Source organism: Rattus rattus, chromosome 8 (assembly GCF_011064425.1).
Source record: "Rattus rattus isolate New Zealand chromosome 8, Rrattus_CSIRO_v1, whole genome shotgun sequence".
NCBI lineage: Eukaryota > Metazoa > Chordata > Mammalia > Rodentia > Muridae > Rattus > Rattus rattus.
In genome coordinates this window covers 43,077,606-43,099,067 of record NC_046161.1, presented here as the reverse complement: position 1 = coordinate 43,099,067, position 21,462 = coordinate 43,077,606, and the positions used below count along the sequence as shown (strand labels likewise).

The 21,462-nt window shown below is 45.6% G+C and overlaps 1 protein-coding gene across 1 annotated transcript; it reads left to right on the top strand.

Annotated features, from left to right (window-relative positions):
• Nucleotides 1-250: 250 nt before the first annotated feature.
• On the top strand, nt 251-12,600 carry Nnmt (nicotinamide N-methyltransferase). The gene is made up of 3 exons (XM_032909705.1): nt 251-734; nt 1,866-2,073; nt 12,128-12,600. The coding sequence occupies exons 1-3, from the start codon at nt 581-583 to the stop codon at nt 12,558-12,560; spliced, it is 795 nt and encodes a 264-aa protein (XP_032765596.1). The 5' UTR covers nt 251-580; the 3' UTR covers nt 12,561-12,600.
• Nucleotides 12,601-21,462: the final 8,862 nt, after the last annotated feature.

The following is a 21,462-nucleotide window of genomic DNA, read 5'->3' as shown; positions in this document are numbered from 1 at the left end:
AGACACTGTCCATGTTTTAAAAATCAATCTTTCCAGACTCCATATGAGATTATTTTTCTCTAGCCAGCATTCCTTAGCCATGAGCTCCTTTCCTTACCCCACATTCCCTCTTTTGTATGTTCAAACTGAAACCAGTCTGTGGGACTCTTCCCCACCCCTCCAGGAAGAGTCCTTGCAAGAACAAGAAGATGACTGGATTGTTTGGAGATGACTCATCTCTCTGAACCCAGGGTGTCTTCCAGGAGTTAATCACCGTGGGGCCATTTCTCCTGTCTGCAGTTCTGCAGCCGACCTTCACCGCCAGGCAAGAGGGCTGTGTGCAATGCATGTCCCTCCCCCTGCCACGCCCCTCTTCTCCTAAGCTCCCTTCTCCAGCAATTTCATCACTTCCTGGAATAGTCTGAACATCTGCAGTCTATTCACTGTTAATATTTAGCAAACATATGTCTCTAAGGCATGGGCCGAGCTGGAGGAAGATTGACAGCTCCAAGACTCCAAAAGCCAACTTCACAGGGTGACTCCCTGCTTCTGGAGGAGGAGACAGGAGAGCATCGGGCTGGTGCGACGGAGCTGAGGCGCGATGGAATCTGGCTTCACCTCCAAGGACACTTATCTAAGTCATTTTAATCCTCGAGATTACTTGGAAAAATATTACAGCTTCGGGTCCAGGCACTGTGCAGAAAATGAGATCCTCAGACATCTGCTGAAAAATCTTTTTAAGATATTCTGCCTGGGTAAGTTTGTGTGTCTGAATAAGAGTCACAGTGTGTCTCGGGGGATTACTGGACTTGTGTCTAGTCGTTGCTGTTAGACAGTCTCTTGGCAACACTTACCTATTCAATGAGAATAAAAGTCAATGTTGGCTACGCTGTTTTACACTTTACAAAGTTATTTTTATGTCTGTTGTCTTGTGTATGGTTGTGAAAGTGGAGGCCAGGGCGCCTGAGTACTATCTTTGTAGCTACAGGGACTTTCTAGGTGGCTTGAAGGAGCCACTTCACCTCACAGAACAGTTCAGAGATTCTAAGAGAGCTGGGTGCCGGGGGCACAGGACTCAAGAAAGGAAGATTGGCAGATCTAAGGCTCCAAAGCCAACTTCACAGGGTGATGCCCTGCTTCTGGAGGAGGGGTCAGGAGAGCATTGGGCTGGTGTGTGGAGCTGAGGCGGAATCTGGCTCATCATCTCCAGCCTGGACTACATAGTGATTTCTCAGCCTTGTCCAAAAAAAAAAAAAGAAGGAAGTTTAATTCTTCTATTCTTTTTTTTTTTTTTTTTTTTTTTTTTTTGTTCTTTTTTTCGGAGCTGGGGACCAACCCAGGGCCTTGCGCTTCCTAGGCAAGCGCTCTACCACTGAGCTAAATCCCAACCCCTAATTCTTCTATTCTTGATTGAAGGGAATATTTGTTTACTCACAAGGTAAAGATCTCCCCAAATATTAATTTTTTAATTTATGCATCCATGTAAGTGTATGTGTACATGCCCCATGCTGGTGCATGCATGGGGCCAGGAGAGGACATCAGGTGTCCGATTCCGTCACTCTCTCCACCTGTGCCTGGGGGCTTGTGTGCTGGCTGGACTGGAAGCCAGTAAGCCCCAGAGAGCCTCTCCTCTCTGCTCCTCTCAGAAATGGGATCACAGGTATTTGTGAGATGCCTGACTTATTACACAGGTTCTGGGATCTGAATGCTGGCCCTCATTGCTGGACTATCTCTCCAGTTCTTAAATTCAGTTGTTACACAATAACAACAACAACAACACAACAACAACACAACAACAAAATGGCAGACTCTCAGTAAAGACAGTCTAACTTCAGCTCTGCCTGTCCCCTTATGATGCCTGATTCCCCGCCCCTCTTCTGTACCAGATGGTGTAAAGGGAGAGCTCCTGATTGACATTGGCTCTGGCCCAACCATCTATCAGCTTCTCTCTGCCTGCGAGTCCTTCACGGAGATCATTGTCACTGACTACACAGACCAGAACCTCTGGGAGCTGCAGAAGTGGCTGAAGAAGGAGCCAGGAGCCTTTGACTGGTCCCCAGTGGTCACCTATGTGTGTGATCTTGAAGGCAACAGGTAGAGGGATGGGTATCTACTCTTCAACTTTCTGAAGGGAACTGGTTGTTTCTACCAGCCAAAAAATACCACTAAAATCCAGATGAAAGATGCAAAAGAAACTCAAAGACAGGGACCAAAGGGAACTCCAGATAGAGGATGAGAGCCCAGGAGAGTAGCTGGGCTGTCAAATGTACCACCTGAGTACTATTTTATTACCAGTCATCCAACACAAAGGTGGGGGCTCTGCGCGTGCCTAATACTCACACCACCAGAAATGGCAAAACATCGACAGGTTTTTTTTAACCCAACAGAAAAGACATGAAGCAATTATGGGAAAAGAATTCATAACTCCCTATCCGCAAAATTAGAAACTTTGGGATCTGGGAGATGATCAGTGGATAAGGTGCTTGTCATAGAAGTTGTCCTTTCTCTAGTGTGTCTTCTTAGCATCTTTATTGAAAACCAACTGGCAGCAGATACACGGCTTAATTCTAGACTGTCTGTTCTGGTCCATTATTCTGCATTTTCTGGGTTCTGTTGTTGTTTTTATTTCTGTATTTTTTTTTCTGTGTGGAAATATTATGCTGGTTTGGTGACTGTAGCTTTGTTGTTGCTGCTGCTGTTGTCGAAGTTAAGTAGTGTATGATTTCTGATATTTTCTTGGTGCTATTTGGGCTTTGTGTGTGTGGTTTCCTAAAAATTCTAGAATTGTTTTCTAGTCCTGTTGCTAGTGTTTTAAGAGAATGCTATTGGCTCCACCGGTTGCTTTGGGTAGTATGGTTCCTGCTCTCGGTTCTTCAGATCTGATCTTTCCATTCTGTTGGTGTCTGCACTATTCTCCATTGATGTTTTTCAGGGTAGAGATCATTGGCTTGTTTTAGCTAAATTCATTTTGAGGTTATTTACTCATTTATTTATTATAGTTGTTGAAATAGGAGTGATGTCTTGATTTCTATTTCAAATAATTCTCTATTGGGGATTAGAGAGTCAGGTGAGGGTTCTGAAATGTTAATGCTTCTTGGTTAATGGTTAAAGGAACTAACATCTATCCATCCATTCATCTGTCTACCCACCCATTCACCCATCCATCCATCCACCCAACTATCCATCCATCCATCCATCCATTTATCTGTCCATCCATCAGTCTACCCAACTATCCATACATCCATTTATTTGTATGTTTATCCATCCATCCATCCATCCATCTATCTATCTATCCACCCATCTATTCATCCATTCACTCACCTATCCATCCATCCATCCATCCATCCATCCATCCATCCATCCATCCGTCTGTCCATCTACACATCTATCCACCCACCCATCCATTCATCCATCAATTGATTTATTCACCTGTCTACCTACCCATCTATCCACCCACTTGTTCATCCATTCATCCACCCACCCACCTACCTACCTACTCACACACTCATTCATCCAACAAACCTCGATTGAATAACTGTGATGCACCACATGACACTAGCTCTTAGGCTGGAGCAGAGAACGAGATAGGAGAAGACACATTTCTGTCCTTTAGTTCCTATCAGAAGTCTGATAAATGTCTGATCATTTAGGGCCTTTGAGGTTACATTAAAGATTATGGCATTTAATAACAAGTTGAAAGGCTGTTTTCATATGTCAATTTAACTTAGAAACCTCTTATACATCTAGCATAAGTAAAAATACATTTTCAAAAATGAAGGTGAACCTTACTATTCTTTTTTTTTTTTTTTTTAATATGAAGTGCCCGATATTCCCCAGGACAGAATTGGTTTAACTTGCTATGAGCATTGGACACTATCACAACGTATCAAGCAAACAAGGAATTTACCAGGATTGATAGAATTTCAGAGAAAATTTATTAAACAGAAATTCTCTGCCACTTTGAGACAACACATTTTTCTGAAATCCAGAGCACATGTCCTGAAAGCCCCGGGAGCTGCACTCCCGCTTTGCCTAGACATCACAGCTCACATCTCATTCAGAGACGAACCCTTCAGTCTAGCAAGATACTAAAAGAATCACTTATCTCCCAGTAGAATCATCAGCTCAGAACAATTGCCTCTTAAGACGCACTCCCGTCCCCATCACTTGGCCCGGATGAGGAACTGTACTTTTGGCAGGAAGTTTTCCTCATCCTTATCCTCACACCAGATCCAGCAGCTTCAACTGTTTTGAGAGAGATAGTGATCCCATTCAGCTCATGTCTCTCTCACATCTTCCAGTGCCCCTATCAGCCTACAGTCCATTTCCCCCAAAATGATTTCTTCTTTACCTGGAGATATCTCTTGTGCTTATGGCTTCCAAGGACAATACGAGTTGGCTGCTTTCTTCGACTGCTTTGGGAGCGCAACTCAGACGTTTAAAAATCTTTCACTTTACAATTATTTGAAAGTCTTAAACATTCGGTTACTAAACCCTCACTGTAGACCATGAGATATTAATATCATTAATACCCCAGAATCTGTCATGAGCAAGGAAAATGGACTCCTTTCTTAAGAAATGATATAAATAGGAGTTGGCCCAGTATTGGGAGCTTTAAGAGGCCTTGATGCTATCGCAGGGGGGCCTGAATTCAGTTCCAAGCACCCACATTTCAGTAGCTCACAGTTGCCTATAACTCCAGTTTTAGAGGATCCCTCTTCTGGATTCTAAGGGTACCACCCCCCCCACCCACACATAAAAAAGAAAGAAAGGAAATTTAGAAAAGAAATCATGGAAATGTGAGCTAGCCTTAGCCCTTGGAACACATCGCTTAGCCTTGGGATCTCCAGATTAGCAGTTTCAATGCATCATGTAAGCAGTGAGTTTGAAATGCAAACTCTGAGGCTGCAGAGATGGCTCAGTGCCTAAGAACACTGGCTGCTCCTCCAGAGGACCCAGTGCTAATTCCCAGCATCCACGTGGTGTTAATAACTGTTATCATTCCAGTTCCAGAGGATCTGACACCCTCTTCTGGCCCCCAAAGGCACTAGGCACACATGTTGGTGCTCAGACATACATTCAAACAAAACACACACACACACACACACACACACACACACACACACACACACACACACATGCTTATTTGGTTTGTTTTGTTTTAAGAAGGAGAAATGCAGACTTCAGGCCCCACCGTCCATGCACAGAACTTGGGTTCCTCCTTCCATGAGATCTGCTGAGGTGACCATGTGGGTAGGCAGGGGAACTACATCTTGCAGATGCACTGGGAGGCACAGGGGAGGGGAAGTGAGTTATGGGTATGCTGCACAAGCTCCTCTCTCCACCTCCCACACAGCCAGTGGGGCCTGGGGAGGACAGAGACTTCCAGGTGTCCCTTTAGAAAGCCTGAAATACTGAAGAGGTGGCTGCTCTTCAAAGCCAGAGCTCTGCCTGCAGAGGTGAGTAAGGGTCGGGCATGGTGGTGTATTTTTGTTATCCCAGCACTCAGGAGGCAGACAGCAGGAGCATCGAGTTCAAGGCCAGCCTGGAGCTACAGAATGAAGTTGAGCCTAGCCAGGGCTGCAAAGCAGGTGTTTATCTCAGTACTTTATTAGTCTAGCAGTCTGACACTTTTATTTATAAGTTCATTACAATCATTTTTTTTTATATTTTAAAAATCAAAGAAAAACACAAAAGGCCAGACTGTCACAAAACAAAATGAAACGGATATCATACTAACAATAGTTGGTATATTGTCCAAAATTATACACAACGGTGACAACTTTGTTCTTCAGGCCAGTGTTCTGTGTTTGTTGCAAGTGTCTCTGGATTTTTGAACCCACAAAAAGCTCGCTGATAGCACTCCTCCTCGGGATCTTGATGGTCATGGTGACTAACTGCCGACTGACTCTTTTATGGAGATGTCTCTCTTTCTCAGCTAGGCACTCTCCCATCTCTCAAGCACATTATCTCTCTGCAAATACTGATTGAATTGGTTAAGAAACCCTCAATTAGCCATTTCCATTCCATTATAAGTCCCAAAGGACCTGAAAGTCAGTGTACCCAGAATGAGTGATGACCCACTGGATCTCCTCCATAGCTAGTTTCCTGGCTCCTCCAATGACATCATCGGACAGTTAGTTGGACGACCCCAAAGCCTGGCGGTCAGTCTTGTCATCGCCCTCTCTGTTATGGACCACATCTAACCCAGGTCTAGCATCTGTCCACTTTTCTTCCTGCATGTTCCCTTTCATCAGTTTTATTCTTGAGATGCTTATTTCCCTCGGTATCCAAGCTGCCGTTCCTGAGGAAGTAGACTCCCATCTCCACTATCGTCCTGTCACTCAATTCTCTACTTCTCAAGACATGCCACCCATCAGGATCCCCTCCCTTTTTTGAAGCAAGGTCTTACTTGGTGGGCCCCATCTTGTGTTCTTGTTTCTGCTTCTGGGGTATTGTGATTATTGGCATGTGCCTCCACTCCTGCTCATGACGTACCTTCCAACATCACCCTTTAGATATCCTAGGAGAGAAAGCAAAAATCCCAGTTTTGGAGACTCATCCCTCTCACAGTGTAGCCTTGGTATCCTAGGACTTGCTTAGTAGACCTGGCCAGCCTCAAACTCACGGAGATCTGCCTGCCTCAGCCTCCTGATCCTGCTGAGATCAAAGGCGTGCGCCACCACACCTGGCCCAGAAAGGAAAATTTTAAGGATGATCGACAAAGCCTTCTGTTGTCTGGCGCCCAGCATTTCATTTGCCTGATAGTCCAGGCTCCCCGGCATACTCTTCTTACGTCTCACACCGGGTGGCCTTTGTACGTGCTGTCTTCTCAGGCCGAACCTCTTTCTCCCCTTGCTCTTCTCCTTGCCTCAGACAATGACGGCATGGTCTACTCCACATCTCTGCTCAGACAGCTCCTTTGCTTTCCACTGTAGAAGAGATCAAGCCAGGATCCCAACATCCCATGTTCTGTTCCTCCTTGAATGTATCTGTTTCACTTGCATTTTAACGAGTAATCCCTAGATGAACTATTTTCTCTCTCTTTCCCTCTGTAACCTCCAGGAAGACAGGAGCTGTTTCTCTTTTGCTCATCCCTGAGTCCCCAGTATCTTTGAGTCCCTTAGTACCCATCCAGCACATGACAGAATTTTAAATGTAAGTGGAAAATGAACGGATGCTTCTGTCTTTAAGACTCCACCATGGACCTACATTTCCCACCTGATTCAAGTCTGAGCTGCACCGAAGGATTATGGGCAATTCTTCCTGCCTCTCATCAAGCTGGTTTGACTAATTTCTGTTATTGATAGACAAGGTCTTGTGTATCACAGCTGGCCTCAAGCTCCTTCTGAACATGAGGGTGACCTTGAACTCCCGATCCTCCTGCCTTCAACTCCCAAATGCTGGGATTTAGGGAATATGCCACCACACCAGACTTCTTTAGCCTTTATTTCCTTGAGATGTTTTGATGGCTTTGCCACAGGAGGGTTTGTTGGAGTCTCTGGGGATGGGCCTTAGGGCAGGGGATCATAATGGAAAAGGCCCCCGTGGACATTCTGACTTAACAACATCTTCCTTGCCTCTCAGGGTAGGCAGAATCTCAGGATAACTGCTGGGTATGGGAAGACATCCTCACAAAGGGCTCTTGCCAGGAGTCCTTACCTATTCTTTCCTTCTCCTCCATGTCCCTTATGCTTGTGTATGTGGTGTATTTACAGAGGAAATGGCAGCCTCTGTTTGAAAGGATCGATCTTTACATGGAGAGCAATGGCCAAGCTGCAGTTAGCTTTCTGTAAACCAAGCGCCATGCTGTTCTGGCCTGTGTTTATCACCTTCTCCTTGAACTAACTGTGAGTCTGAATGGTAATTGCCCAGGTTTCCAGGCGAGTCCATTTCCCTGTGGGTGTTATCCACAGTCCTCAAGGAGCCCTGAGGGGTAATCTTTACACAGCTACCTTGGCAAATGAGTTCACCAGTGTTTGCTTCGAGGCCAAGGACAAGCAGCTACCTAGGCAGTGGGAGCGCCTAACAAATTCCCCTCCTCAGATTGGTACATTTCCCGTGAGCTTTCGAGATTTCACAGTGGGCTTCACCGTGTGGGAACAATTTTCGTCATCGTCTGACTGGCAAGTGCTAGTTCTGTGGTAATTTGTGTCTTTAAAATAGCTTAATACACAATAGAGCACAAAGGTCCATGCTGCTTCTGACGTAATCGATTAAATACACATTCTCACGATGTCCCCGACCTACGGTGACATTTTAAAACATCCAAAAAAAAAAAAAATCCCCACTAACAAACAACACCAAAAATAAAACCGAACAACTCCCCCAGAACTGTCACGTTATATTTCCTTAGCCTCTTCTATGTGCTTGCTATGTGTGCGTGCACACTAGTAATTTCTGGTCTACTTTACCTATTTAAATCTGTTTCTCATAGATGCCTCTTGTTTAATTATCTGCTTTTCTTCTTAATATGTCCTGCCAAATTGTCTGCATTTAGTAGGATTGGGCAGCAGCCTTGGAACAAGTCTCCCTACCTTTGGGATAACAGTTGTTCGACTCTGCCCAGCACGGGAAGGAGTTCCCAGTGCAGGAGATCTCAGCAGAGGAGATTTTTAAATGAGGAAAATCCAAGACAAATTAGGACAAAGTGGTTGCCATAGGACTGTCTTCATTCCTGACAGACCCAACCAAGGGTAATTTTAAAACAGACTTTTATCATTTTAAGTTATGTATATACGTCTGTGGGGACTGGGTATGTGCCAGTGGGTTCAGGGACCCGTGAAGTCCAGAGATGTCAGACCCTCCTAAGCTGGAGGTGCAGGAGGCTGCGAGCTGCTCGGTATGGCTGCTGGGACCTAAGCTCAGTTGCTAAACTGATGATATCACTGCTCCGTGGTATGGATGAGGAGAAGGTATTTATTGTAGATGTGAGAGAGAAAGAGGGAGAGAGGGGAGAGAGGGAGAGAGGAGGGAGAGAGAGAGAGAGAGAGAGAGAGAGAGAGAGAGAGAGAGAGAGAGAGAGAGAGAGAGAGAGAGAACAGCAGCCAGGGGCATCTAGAAGAATCCAAAGCAAAGAGGGAAAGAAGCACAGTGAATATGGCCAGCACACTAAACATGACAAGGGCTCTCTGCAAGACAGGGGAGAACAGCAGGGGATAGAAAGCAGAGGAAACTTGATAAGAGAAGCAGGGGCCGAACACACACATACACATAGACACAGACAGACAGATGGACAGACAGGCAAAGATATACACAAATAGACATACATGCATAGGCACACACACAGAGACAGACACACACACAAACAGACAGACACAAATAGACATACACACACATAGACATACACACACATAGACATACACACAGAGATAGACAGAGACAGACACAGACACATAGACACACAGACAGACAGGCAGAGACAGAGACACAAACATAGACACAGACACACCCAGGCAGAGACAGACACACAGAGAGACAGACACACAGAGAGAAAACATAGTGAAAATAGCAGGGTTATAAGGAGATCGAGTAGCTGGGGAACAGAAGCCTGTGAGTTAGAGGGAGTGTGGGGTAGTGGAGGAGGTGAGATGGGCTAGGATGCTAACACGTGTAACAGGTACTTGGGATACTCTGGGAGCCTGGAGGTCAGCATGAGCTTCAATGTGCTGATAGGCACCACAGGCAGCCATGTGTCCCATCTGCCAGAGGTGAGGGAAATGACTCCTTTTGGTAAATGGAAATCGGTTTCACACGTTTCTAAGGAATGCTGGCTTTTGTCTAACTGCCAGCAATGCCCCTGTAGTCTAGGTTCATCTCACTGGACTGCCATTTGGAGTCTGGGGACCTGGAGTTTCCTCTGGACCTGACACCCAGATCCTCTGCAAGAGCAGGCTGTACTCTCAACTACTAAACCATTTCTCCAGCCCCTGGTTTTCATTCTCTATGTAGAGACGAGTGTTTGTTGTAGAAATTCCCCAGTAACACCTTGCCCTTTCTGTATATTTCTCACTCTCTTCTCCCCTCCACTTCTCTTCTCCTCCTCCTTCTTCTCCACAATCTTGCTACATAACCCAGACTGGCCTGGACTCACATATGACCCACACCAGTCTTGAACTCACAACCCTCTTGCTTCACTTCAGCCTTGTGAGAGCTAGGATTAAAGGCGTATGTCACCATTTCTGGCAGCCCCCACGGGACCACGCAGAAACTTTGTTTAACTTTTCCCAGAACTGTCTAGACTATTTTCCAAAGGAGCTAGACTACTTTAAGTTCTCACCAGCAGTGCATGCAGGTTCCTCACCAACACTTTTTATCTGTGTTTTTCCTGCTAGCTCTCCCTTGTGGTTTGGGCATGTTTCTCCAATGGCTTCTGATACTTTCCTCTCCTGTGCTCATAATCAGGCCACTTATATGAAAAGTTATGGCAAACTCAAGGGACACTGGTGACTAACTGAATGCCCTGGGCTTAAGTTTTTTAATCAAACACTCAGACTAGGCAGCCACAGGCAGCTTCCCCCCACCTCAAGTCATTCTGCCCTGAGGCAGATTTATGTCTTCTTCAAAGCATTGGCTTTTCCTCATGAGCAGAAGTTGTCCCAAACTTAAGCTTTTCTTTCTTGGCTGAGGCTGAAGCACCCTCTTCTCTCTCTATCAAGCTTCGCCCTCACAGGGCCATCTCATCTCCCGGATCTGTGTCCGACGACAACGGGCTGGGTTCCCGAGTTCACAGCTGCGCATGCGCCAGGTGCTTTGCCAAGCGATTTCCTCTATGGGTTCTACAGCAGTGAGCAGGGCTTCTAGTGAAGCTCGGGGTCTGGGCACATCACACACTCATACCTTCCTCCCTTCCTCTCTGACTTTCTGTTAGTTTCCCTTTTCGGGTTCCCCTCTCCAGTTTCTCTAGTAGATTCTATGTGTTTATTTACTTTGTTACTTGGTTTCTCCCCTAGCAGACATAAAACGGATCCTGCGTGTCCGTTGGCCTTTCCTTTCCATAGCTAATACCCGAGACGGTTGATTTGCAACGAGAAAGACTTAGTTTAGCTCGCAGTTTCACGTTGCTTATAAGTCTTTGGTGGAGCATCGCTGTAAGAATGCCGAGAGAGAGAGAGAGAGAGAGAGAGAGAGAGAGAGAGAGAGAGAGAGAGAGAGAGAGAGCCTATGTCTTCTTCAGAGCATTGTCGAGAAACGCTACAGCGAGCTCATCTGAACGCTGCTTCAAGCTCCTTTAAATACCCTCCACCCGTGCCCCATTGGTCCCAAGAAAGCATCTCCTCTAAACAGCAGCTCCCAATTGGCTGGCACTGTCTGCGTCAGCAATCCTTGGTCTGTCGGTCAGTCCTCAATTAGGTCCTCTGACAGGAGATGTCTTTGCGGCTGTGTGCCCCTTGCATTTATCCAGCGGCTGCAGCACTGTTCTTCCTACAGCCTTGGTGATAAGATGATCAGTAGGGCTTTTTTTTCCCCTGTCGTTTTTTTTTTTTTTTTTTTTTTTTTTTTTTTTGAGCCAGAGGCTCTTATGGTCCAGACTGCCCTTGTACTCATTGGGTAGCCAGCTTCTGATCCTCCTGCCTCCACATCACGAATGCATGCTAGAATTGCAGACAGATGGACAGTACCGCAACCGATTTATATGATGCTGGGGATGGAACCCAGGATGTAGTTCATACATGTCAGGCAGGCACTCTCGTCAACTGAGCCAAATTCCCAGGCCCCGTGATCAACAGCTTCTAGAGCTGTTTCTGGGAGCTCCCCTCCCGTCATTAATAGATAACTACTGTAACAACAGTCGGCCAACACTTATGCCCTATCATTATTTACTGTGTGGGGGTCAAGAGCTACCACCTCGAAGTTTGACAGAGGTCAAGGACAGTACTAATAATTTAAAAAAACTATTAAAAATAAAAGATAATTTCGTGGAGAGCAGTTCAGTTTTAGAAGCGATTATTCATGTCTTTTTTTTTTTTCTTTATAAAGAGATTTGACCCAGCTTTGGATCATACAGGGATATGCAGACACTAGATCAGGATGCACTTAAAGTCCACAGTGTGGACCACGCTGACAGACATACCCAGACCTGACCAAAGAGATCTGAGGTCCCCATATCTAGAGCAGCAGGTGACTCTGATGCATGCCTGTTTTCCAGAACCAAGGGACCCGAGAAGGAGGAGAAGTTGAGGCGAGCAATCAAGCAGGTGCTGAAGTGCGATGTGAGCCAGAGCCAGCCTCTGGGTGGGGTCTCTCTGCCTCCTGCCGACTGCCTGCTCAGCACACTGTGCCTGGATGCTGCCTGCCCTGACCTCCCGGCCTATCGCGCTGCCCTCAGGAACCTGGGCAGCCTGCTCAAGCCAGGGGGCTTCCTGGTGATGGTGGATGCTCTTAAGAGTAGCTACTACATGATTGGGGAACAGAAGTTTTCCAGCCTTTCCCTGGGCCGGGAGGCTGTTCAAGACGCCGTGGAAGAGGCCGGGTACACCATCAAGCAGTTCGAGGTGATTTCTCAAAGTTACTCTTCTACCACATCCAATAATGAAGGACTCTTCTCCCTAGTGGGGCGAAAGCTGGGGAGATCTGAATGACGTCCTGTGATCCCCATTAAAGGCTTGGTGGTTCACTTCAGGCTGAGGCTCTGAATACGGTGCTCGCCGTGTGGTGTAGAAATTGCATGGGGGTAGTGGTGGGGGTGGGGGTGGTATCCCATGGTTCGGGGTTGAGTGGGCAGTCACGAATGAGCTCACGGATCATTCCTCTGTGTTCCATACACATATGGAGGCTATGGAACCCTCCATATAACTGAGGAATCTGGTTTCCTCTACCTGTACTCACAAAAGAAGGCTCCGCTACCACAAACATGCAGTTACTGCCTGCCACACCTGTGAATCTCACATGAATCAAGCTCACACCTGCCTTCGGAAACATCAGTTATTCACCATTAACCTCCCAGGGAGCTGCTGCGGCTTTCTCTTGCGTTCTTCCTGGAAAGACTGGCACACCCCAGCCTCTGATGCTGATGAATCTGCTCTGGGCCCAGCCAGGATCTAATGGACCCCCTACCACCACAGCAGCACCAGTCTAACTTCAGGGATCAGAGAACAGCTGATCAGTATCTCTTCCTTCCTATTCACCCCAGTGGTCTGTTGTTTGTTTGTTTGTTGTTCTAAATCCCATTTCATTTTCAAATTCTACCACTCTGTGAATGTCTCTCCTTAGGAAGCCATCTAAGCATCCCATGCCTCAGTTTCCTCACTCGCAAAATGAGACTGAAGTAGAACTGCTTGTAAGGATGATGGGAGTGAATTCCAAGCTAGAAAGAATCCAGAGGGGTGTCTGATACTCACCAGGCATCCGATAGATCAATGCTGACGGTTAGATCACCATTGTTGTCACAACCATCCCAACCCCATCTTTTGCTATCAGTTGCCAAAGCAGCTGAGAAGAGACATTTCCATCTCCATGTAGGAGAGGAGCCCTTCACTGGGCTCTCCACTGGTGTGCTTGTCAAGAGCAGCCATGAGAAAACAGTTCCCACACCACGCGCCACCAGGTCCTCTCTGATTCATTGCTGGTAGTAAACATGTATAACAACCTCCTTGGGTTATTCCTGTGCCAGGTCCTGGGAATGTAAATGAAGCCCCAATATCAGCTGACTCCAGAGCCCCCATCTTTGCAGACACAGCGACATGACCGGTGTTTCCAGGTGCTGCCAAAGACAGTGCTCTCTGCAGTCCCCACCCAGAGTATATCTTAGCATCTCTGCTCAGGATGTCCAGCCTGACACTTCTGGGGACAGCCACGTGGAGAAAGCTGCTACCCTGCCTGTGTGTCAGAACCATGCTGCCTTCCCGCCCAAGCAGCAGAAAAGTTTTTCTGTCTAGACCAGGGTTGGCCAAGAGCAAATGCTTTCTTGCATCATGGATCATGCAATCTTGTCTTGTTTGTTTGTTTGTTTGTTGAGAGAGGGGCTAATCACAGAGACCAGTCTGCCTCTGCCTCCCAAGCCTTGATTGAGGCTACCCAGTCACAGCAGAATCAGCTACAGACGACGTGAAAGTGAAAATGGAGCTTCACTCACTGCAATAACTGGATAGGGAGATTTGGATCAAGGCTTTCGGTTTGTAGACCGGTTTGTGATCTGGGCTCGAAACAGCCTTGCTTGCAGTTCAAGAAATGTTCTACGAACACTTTGGCTAGCTTGTGATACTCAGTCACAACCATAAGGGAGCTCAAACCCTATACAAGGGTCAGGCCAGGGAACAGGTAGGATATTGCTTCTCCCACACTCTGCCCATACCCTTTCTTTTCTGGTTGCTGTTTCTCTCCGTCCAACCCCCTCAGCTTGAAGGTATCCCATAAATACAAACGGAAAATGGGAAAACAAGCGGGGCAGAGGAGTGCCGGATGAAGTGTCCACTACATCAATATTTTCACGCTGCAAGTTACCATCCACTGGGGTATCATAAAATCAATTGACAGTCACAATGCACATTATAAAAATGACAGAGAACAAACCGGGCCAAAAAAAATGCTAATAGCAGAGCAGCATGCAACGATATTTTATGAGGTTTCGTTTTACGAATCTGCAGATCTCTCTGCTCACACACTGACCCGCACTTAGACACAGCTAAGTGAGCACTGTAGGCAGCCTCCACCCAGAGTTAGCTTCCTGGCTGTGTAGCCATCTGAAAGATGCTTATCACATCCCCGTTAGTCATGTTTTCTTTTCATTTCTGTTGCCGGCAGAAATCATTCCGACAAATAGCGGGGTTACGGGAGAAAGGAGTTTATTTCAACTTCCAGTTCCAGGGTGCAGCCCACCGTTGTGGGGGAAGTCAAGGCAGAAACTTCGAACAGCTAATGCCACACTCACAGTCAGGAGCAGAGAGAAACGAGTGTGTACACAGCATCCATCGCTTGCTTGTTGATCAATGGCTCAGCTCGGTCTGTCCACTGTATTACAGTTTAGGACTCCCTGCACACACTGGGCTGGGCCTTCCCACATCGGTTGACTTAAGACAATCTCCCCGCAGACATCCACCCAGGCCAAGCCGATGTAGATGACGCTTCATGGAGGCTCTCATTCTAGGTGACTCTGGGTTGTGTCAAGTTAAAGCCAGTTAAAGCCAGCCATCACAACTTGATGATTTGCTGCTGGGTTATGAGGTAGCATTGCATTTATTACTGACTGTGATCTTAAAAGGTTGAAAACCACGTGCCTAGACTCTGGGCTTCTGAGACGGGATTATGAGAACTTACTTTTTTTTTTTCCTTTCAATCTATGTTGCTTCTTCCTCCTAAAGAATGGTCAGTGGCTCGGAGAAACTGACACACAAACAAATGTAACACCAGGAATGAGAGAAGGGCTGGGATGGGGAGATAGTGGTACTGGGTGCTTCGGGGTAAGATGCCAAAAACCACAGTGTTTGTTCTGCACAGTGTTTGCCAACTAGGGAAGGAAGAGGAGCCTGAGTACAGTGTGTGCCGATGCATGTAATGACTTCTGCCAGTAGCAGACCCACCTTTTACTGGCTTGTTCTTTCAGTAAAACCCAGACCTAAACAAACATTTAGCTTCTGGGTGTTTTTGTTTGTTTGTTTGTTTTGTTTTTTTGCCTTTTCTGAAATCAAATAGACCAACCAAGTCATGAGCAAACAAAGACTCAGGGGTCACTCTGGTCCCAACTTGTAAATGTCTTTGACCTCTGACCATGCTGAGCTTTTTCTAGCAGCCGATCTGAGGGAAGTGTTGAAGAGTTTCACCCTGAGCAAACTTGTATGAGGTAGGAGACTGTACGGCTATGCATAAAGCCCTGGGGAAGAACAGGGAGAAAGGAAGCTATTAAAGAGGGGGTTAGCCCATGTAGGGTTATGCAGCCCAGCCTTGGTAATTCCTATCATCTGACTGTCAAGAGTAATCAAAGGACATGTTCATGATATGGCTTACCAGACTCCACTTTGAAGACTGTGACTGCCTCTCTAATTTTAACCTCCAGCCAACTCAGAGATTCGAGGCAACCAGTAAATCATGTGGAGGGGAGAATGTTGGAGCTTGAGGACAGAAAATATGATCATCATTAAGAGTACCACCCACTCTCATCAGCATAGAGACCCTTCTCGAAAACAAGGACAACAGGTGTCTCTCAGGACTGAATTGAAATCAAACGAGATGCCCATGAAGCCCTTCTGTAACCTGCTATGCTATATTAGAGATCTGCAGTATAATTAACTCCTTCTAGAACAGCTATTGAAACACATGTTGCTCCATTCCTTAGATTTTCTTAACGAACAGAGTTAGGCTTGATCTTCGAACCTGCTTCGCCTTTTTATCCAAGTCTGCACCCTGGACACTCGGTATCCAACCTTATTTAGAGCCAGGCATCCACTCAGAAGACATTTACCACACTCTCATTACATTCTAAATCTTGTCTCTGGCCTCATTGACCTTAATCCTCGGGGCAAGGCATAGGCCATGGAGTCTCACAGCATCTAAAATGTATATGTGCTAGTTAGCTTTAATTCTCAAAACATCCTTGAGCCATCTGAGAAGAAAGCCTGTATGGAGGGATTGCTTAGTTAGATCAGCCTGTGGGCATGTCTGCAGGGGGTTGTCTTGATTGTTAATTGATGTCTACATCAATGCCCTTCTAAGGGTTCAGCCCACTATGGGGAGTACCATTCCCTAGGCACCTATGGTGGTTCTGGGTGGTGTAAGAAAGACAGGTGAGCATAAAGTAGGTAGCAAGCCAGTGAGCAGCATTCCCCCATGCTTTCTGCTTAGGTTTCTGCCCAGACTTTCACCAGTGTTGAATTGTGACCTGGAAATGTAAGCCAAATTAATCTTTTCCTCTCCTGAGTTGCTTTTGATCAGAGTGATTTGTTTATTGTTCGTTTGTTTTGTTTATCAGCAACAGAATAAAATTAGGACAGTACACTACAACAGATCTTTTGGTGCTCAAGAATCATCAGCCTTTTCTGACGAAGCCCATCCAAACAAGACATGCCAGGCTTGTCTTACAGCTGTGTCTCATGTGCATAGCCGAAGTCTGTGCAGCTCAACTTTGTTATAAAAAAAGTCCAACTTCTACACTGCATTCTGAATACTATAGCCAAGAGAAACACTGCTGTGGATGGACTCATGGATGCATCCTGCTTCGTATTTTCCACTAGGAGTAAGAATCTCAACTTTTGAATCTCCCTGGCCAGTTTCACAAAGAATGGGAGCACATTGCTTGACCTCCATGAGACCAGCAGAGGGCGCACACGGCTCTTACTAAAGCCTTTCCAAGGCTGAGACCATCCATACCAGAAGGAATTTAAATAGAAATTAAACCTTCCAAAACAAGAAACCTATTTCCTTTGGACACTCTATTTATGAGGTTGCTAGGAAAAGGGGAAGAGAGCTCAGCACATTTTTCTCTAACAAAAAAAAATATGTGATTACTTTTACACATTTAAAATTTTTTCCCGTTTGGGTCTATACACAAAATGCAAATTTTAATCACCCTATACAGAGGCTCTGGGCCAGTTTAGCATGAGAAATGTTGAATATGATATTATGTGGTTAACTTACCATCATCTTCTATTTCCCGTTTATTCAACAAAGGGATGAGAAGTTTTTGTGCTTTTGCAAATCTTTCAATATTTAAAAAAAGAAAAAAAATCAAGAAGTATTTCAGTGGCTTTGGTTGCTGACGAAAAGATTAGGATCCAGATTTTAATTTTAATTTTAATGGTGTCTGATAAATTAAATGGGAAGACTTGGGCTGAATTGCAAACCTTTCACAGATTATTGAGTTAGTATTACCTTTGTTCTGACTTAAGTGTTGAAAACCAGAAAATAGTTTCTCTCCTGCTTAGTTACCATTTCTCCCCTTTCAGGGGGGAAAAAGCCTTCAGATATTGAATAAACAGGTAGGTTGTTTTTAGCCAAGAGACTTTATACTCCAGAGGAGCAGATATGCAAGCAGATCAATAGGAAGACAGATGGTCCTAGAACAAACTGTGGCTGATTGCTCCTTACTGATCAACGACAAGTCTCTGTTCCCCTTCACTTGTCCCACCCTCTCCAACTTTCTAAGTGCAGGGAAAGTCCAGCAGCTTAATATGACCTTTGCCCTTGCCAAATCAATATATCGACTACATCTTTCTAATGTGGGTCAAGACTTGGAAAATGAAAAGCTAAAACCTTTTGTTTAATTGTCGAAAAGCTGAGACCGGGGTCAAGCCAAAGGACTTCACCTCCGAAAGCCCTGGTTTCCATGGCATAGCTGAATGATGTACCCTCGAGGTCCAGTGTTCTATGATTTTATTAATTAAAAAACCATGCTTTCTGGAAGAGAATTCTAACACAAGCGCCACCTAAATTAATCTCATCCTTTAAGATTCAAGTAAAGCAGATGGGGCTGGAGCTCAGCTGGTAGAGTGACTTCCTAGTATACACAAAGCCCTGGGTATCACGTGAGATCTAGTATGGTGCCTGGTGCCTATAATCCCAGCACTCAGGTGCTGAGACGGCTGTAGAGTAGAAGTTCAAAGTCATTTTCGGCTACATATGGAATTTGAGCCCAGCTTCATACTGTCTCGATAGAATTTTTTTTTCCAAGTGAAATTAGCCCTATCCATCATCATTCACACAACCCTTAATTTCCTTCAATTTCCAGAGGGTGGGGGTGGGGGTGGCTTGTATTTTCCTGGTGACTCCTGGATCAGAGATTGTCCTGGTGTCTACTTTGCAAACCATCTCTTTTCAATCCTGACCTGATCTCTTCTGTATCTCACAACCTTGAGCCTACGGTTTACAGGAATCCTACTGGCTAGTGCGTGCGTGAGTTATGGGCTTGACCAAAGCTTCAAGGTTTCAAGATAACGGGGAATCATTCACTCCATAGGGTGAAAGCAGTTTAAACTTGGTGTCTGCGTGAGTCACGGTTCTTCACAGGAATAGAGTGAATGGGGTGTATGTAATTATAAGAGGAGGTTGATTAGATGGCCTTGAATAAGCAGAGACTGGAACATCTTACAATGGCTGCCTCCAGGCCACAGAGCCAGGGAAGCCAGTAGCTGCCCAGGGTAAGAAGCTGGAAGCCTTGGAAAGAGAGGACTTGTGGACACCAGCCCCATCCCGAGCCCAGAAGCTATCAAAGGGAAAAGTAGTTTTCTCCAATGGAGTCTCACTGAGTATACAAACCTAAGGGCAGGCCCCATACCCAGCAGTAGAGACCAACAACAAACAACAGCAAAATGAACTCAATGGTATTTTTGGAGTGTTTTGTGTTTGTTTGATTGATTTTTGTCTCATAATGTTTTGTCTGGGCATATTGTTTTGAACCTTACAGGTCTTTTGCTTATATAGTATAGTTTTCAATCTTGTGTTTTTATGGGATTTCTGTGTGAGTAAATGCGTGTATCTCTGTATCTACATGTGTTTCTTCGACATTTTCTTTGCCTCCCTTTTTCTGTTTGCTTGTCTCTGTCTCTCTCTCTCTCTCTCTCTCTCTCTCTCTCTCCTCTCCCTCTCTCTCTCCCTCCCTCTCCTTCTCCCTTTTCTTTCTCTCCTTTCTGCCTTTCTTTTCTTCCTTGTCCTCCCATCTTATTGAATGGTGTCACCCACATTCAGTAGGGTCTCCCTACTAAGCTCACTCTCCCTCATGTCAATCATCTCTGGGAAACACCCTCAAAGACACATCTGGATGTAGAGAGAGTGTCTTGTGTATTGTATGGATGTATCACCTGTCAATTAAAAAGCCTATGGCCTATGGCTTAAGCAAAAAACAAAAGGTGGAACATCCAGGAAGCAGAAAGGATTCTGGGATAGAGCCGTGTGGGAGATCGGCCTAGGAAGATGTGAGGAGACAAATACATGGAGCCTGAGCACAGATAACCAGCCACGTGGCAGAATATAGGTTAAAATAATTGGGTTATTTTCCCTATGATACAGTAGGAGAATAACCTAGTTACATGGCCAGGTGTTTGTAAATATGTTTTGAGTTTGAGTTTTATTTCTGGGAGCACGGGCTGGGAGATAGAACCAGACCTAACTTTTACATCCAGAAATATCTTACCAAATCTCTTAATCCAGTCCAGCTGTTACTCGTCATAGGTGGAGCCCGATCCCAGACAGCTCTAACAAACCTGGGACCCCTGACCTCAGCAGGCCAGCTAGGGGGACAAAGTGATTGGAGAGATGAAGAGATTTAGTCAATATGGCCAAACTGAGGAAAGGAACCAAGAGGCCAGTGACCCAGCCCTCAGTCCCAGGTCCACCTTTGGAATTCTGATGTAAAGTTTAGGTCTAAATAGAGGGCTAAGAAGTCCTGGTCAAAGTGTTGTCCATCCATCAATCTTGTCTGGGTTCCAGGCTCTCCTGCAAGGTGGTCCAACAAGTGTCACCACTGTGTGACATCTCTTTTCTAGAACCAAGTTGCTGTCTGGTTGGCACGGAGGCTTCAGCCTTTCCTTCTCCCAGCACAAGATTCCTGTGGGAAATTCCAGTTCCTGAGGAGTTGTTCCAAAAGGATGATAGCCAAGTGGAGGGGCGCACATGTCTATTTAGAATCTCTGCGTCCCTGCCATGATGCCTCAAAGTCAACAATGTCTGAGTTACGGCTTTATTGCTGGGAAGAGACACCATGATCACAGCAATTTTATAAAAGAAAACCTCTAACTGGGGCTGGCTTACAGGTTCAGAGGTTTAGTCCATTATTGTCATGGTGGGAAGCGTGGTGATACCCAGGCGGACATGCTGCTGGGTGGGAGCTGCGAGTCTACATCTGGATAGGCAGGCCATGGGAAGAGAGAGAGACTGGGCATAGCTTGAGCTTCTGAAACACCCACAGTGACACACTTTCTCCAACCAAGCCATATCTACTCCAACAAGGCCACACCTCCCACTAATGCTGCTCTCTGTCCATAAGTCTATATGGGGCATTTTCATCTACACCACAGCAACCAAGGTCAGATACCACAAGACCAATGTTTGTCAAGCCATCCTGCAAACACATTACTTTAATCCATATCCAAATAGAGACAGCAAAGCCATGATTTTCCTAACACATTGTCCCGGGTTCAGCCAAAAGCACACTGACTCCTTCCACAAAAGAGAACTGGGGTTTTCTGACAGTCTTCCTCTATTCCTGACACTGTCATGGCTCCCTTAATCCTAACTTATTGGGGGATTTCTGCCCTTTACACATTATTCTGTCTCCTACCATCCCTTCTTTGGTCCCCAGGCCCTGCCTGTGACTGTAGCAGATGCTGTTCAGTCCCAAACAACTCATCATTTCACATCTTCAAACCTTGATGAGACCCCTGGAGCTTCACTTCCTTTGTGAAATCATGGTATTTTCCTTGAAAGGAACTTTTAAAATTGTATTTAAATTGAAGAGCAAGGGCCAGAGACAAGAAGGCCTTAAGTTCAACTCTATCTCAGATAGATGGACAGACAGACAGACAGAAAGACACATGATAGACTTAAGTTCAATTCTAT

Bases quoted from the DNA above. Each gene is read 5' to 3' on its own strand.
- Nnmt (XM_032909705.1), top strand. From the start codon at position 581: ATGGAATCTGGCTTCACCTCCAAGGACACTTATCTAAGTCATTTTAAT. The intron at 735-1,865 runs GTAAGTTTGTGT...CTTCTGTACCAG, and splicing joins TTTTAAGATATTCTGCCTGG to ATGGTGTAAAGGGAGAGCTC. The intron at 2,074-12,127 runs GTAGAGGGATGG...CCTGTTTTCCAG, and splicing joins TGTGATCTTGAAGGCAACAG to AACCAAGGGACCCGAGAAGG.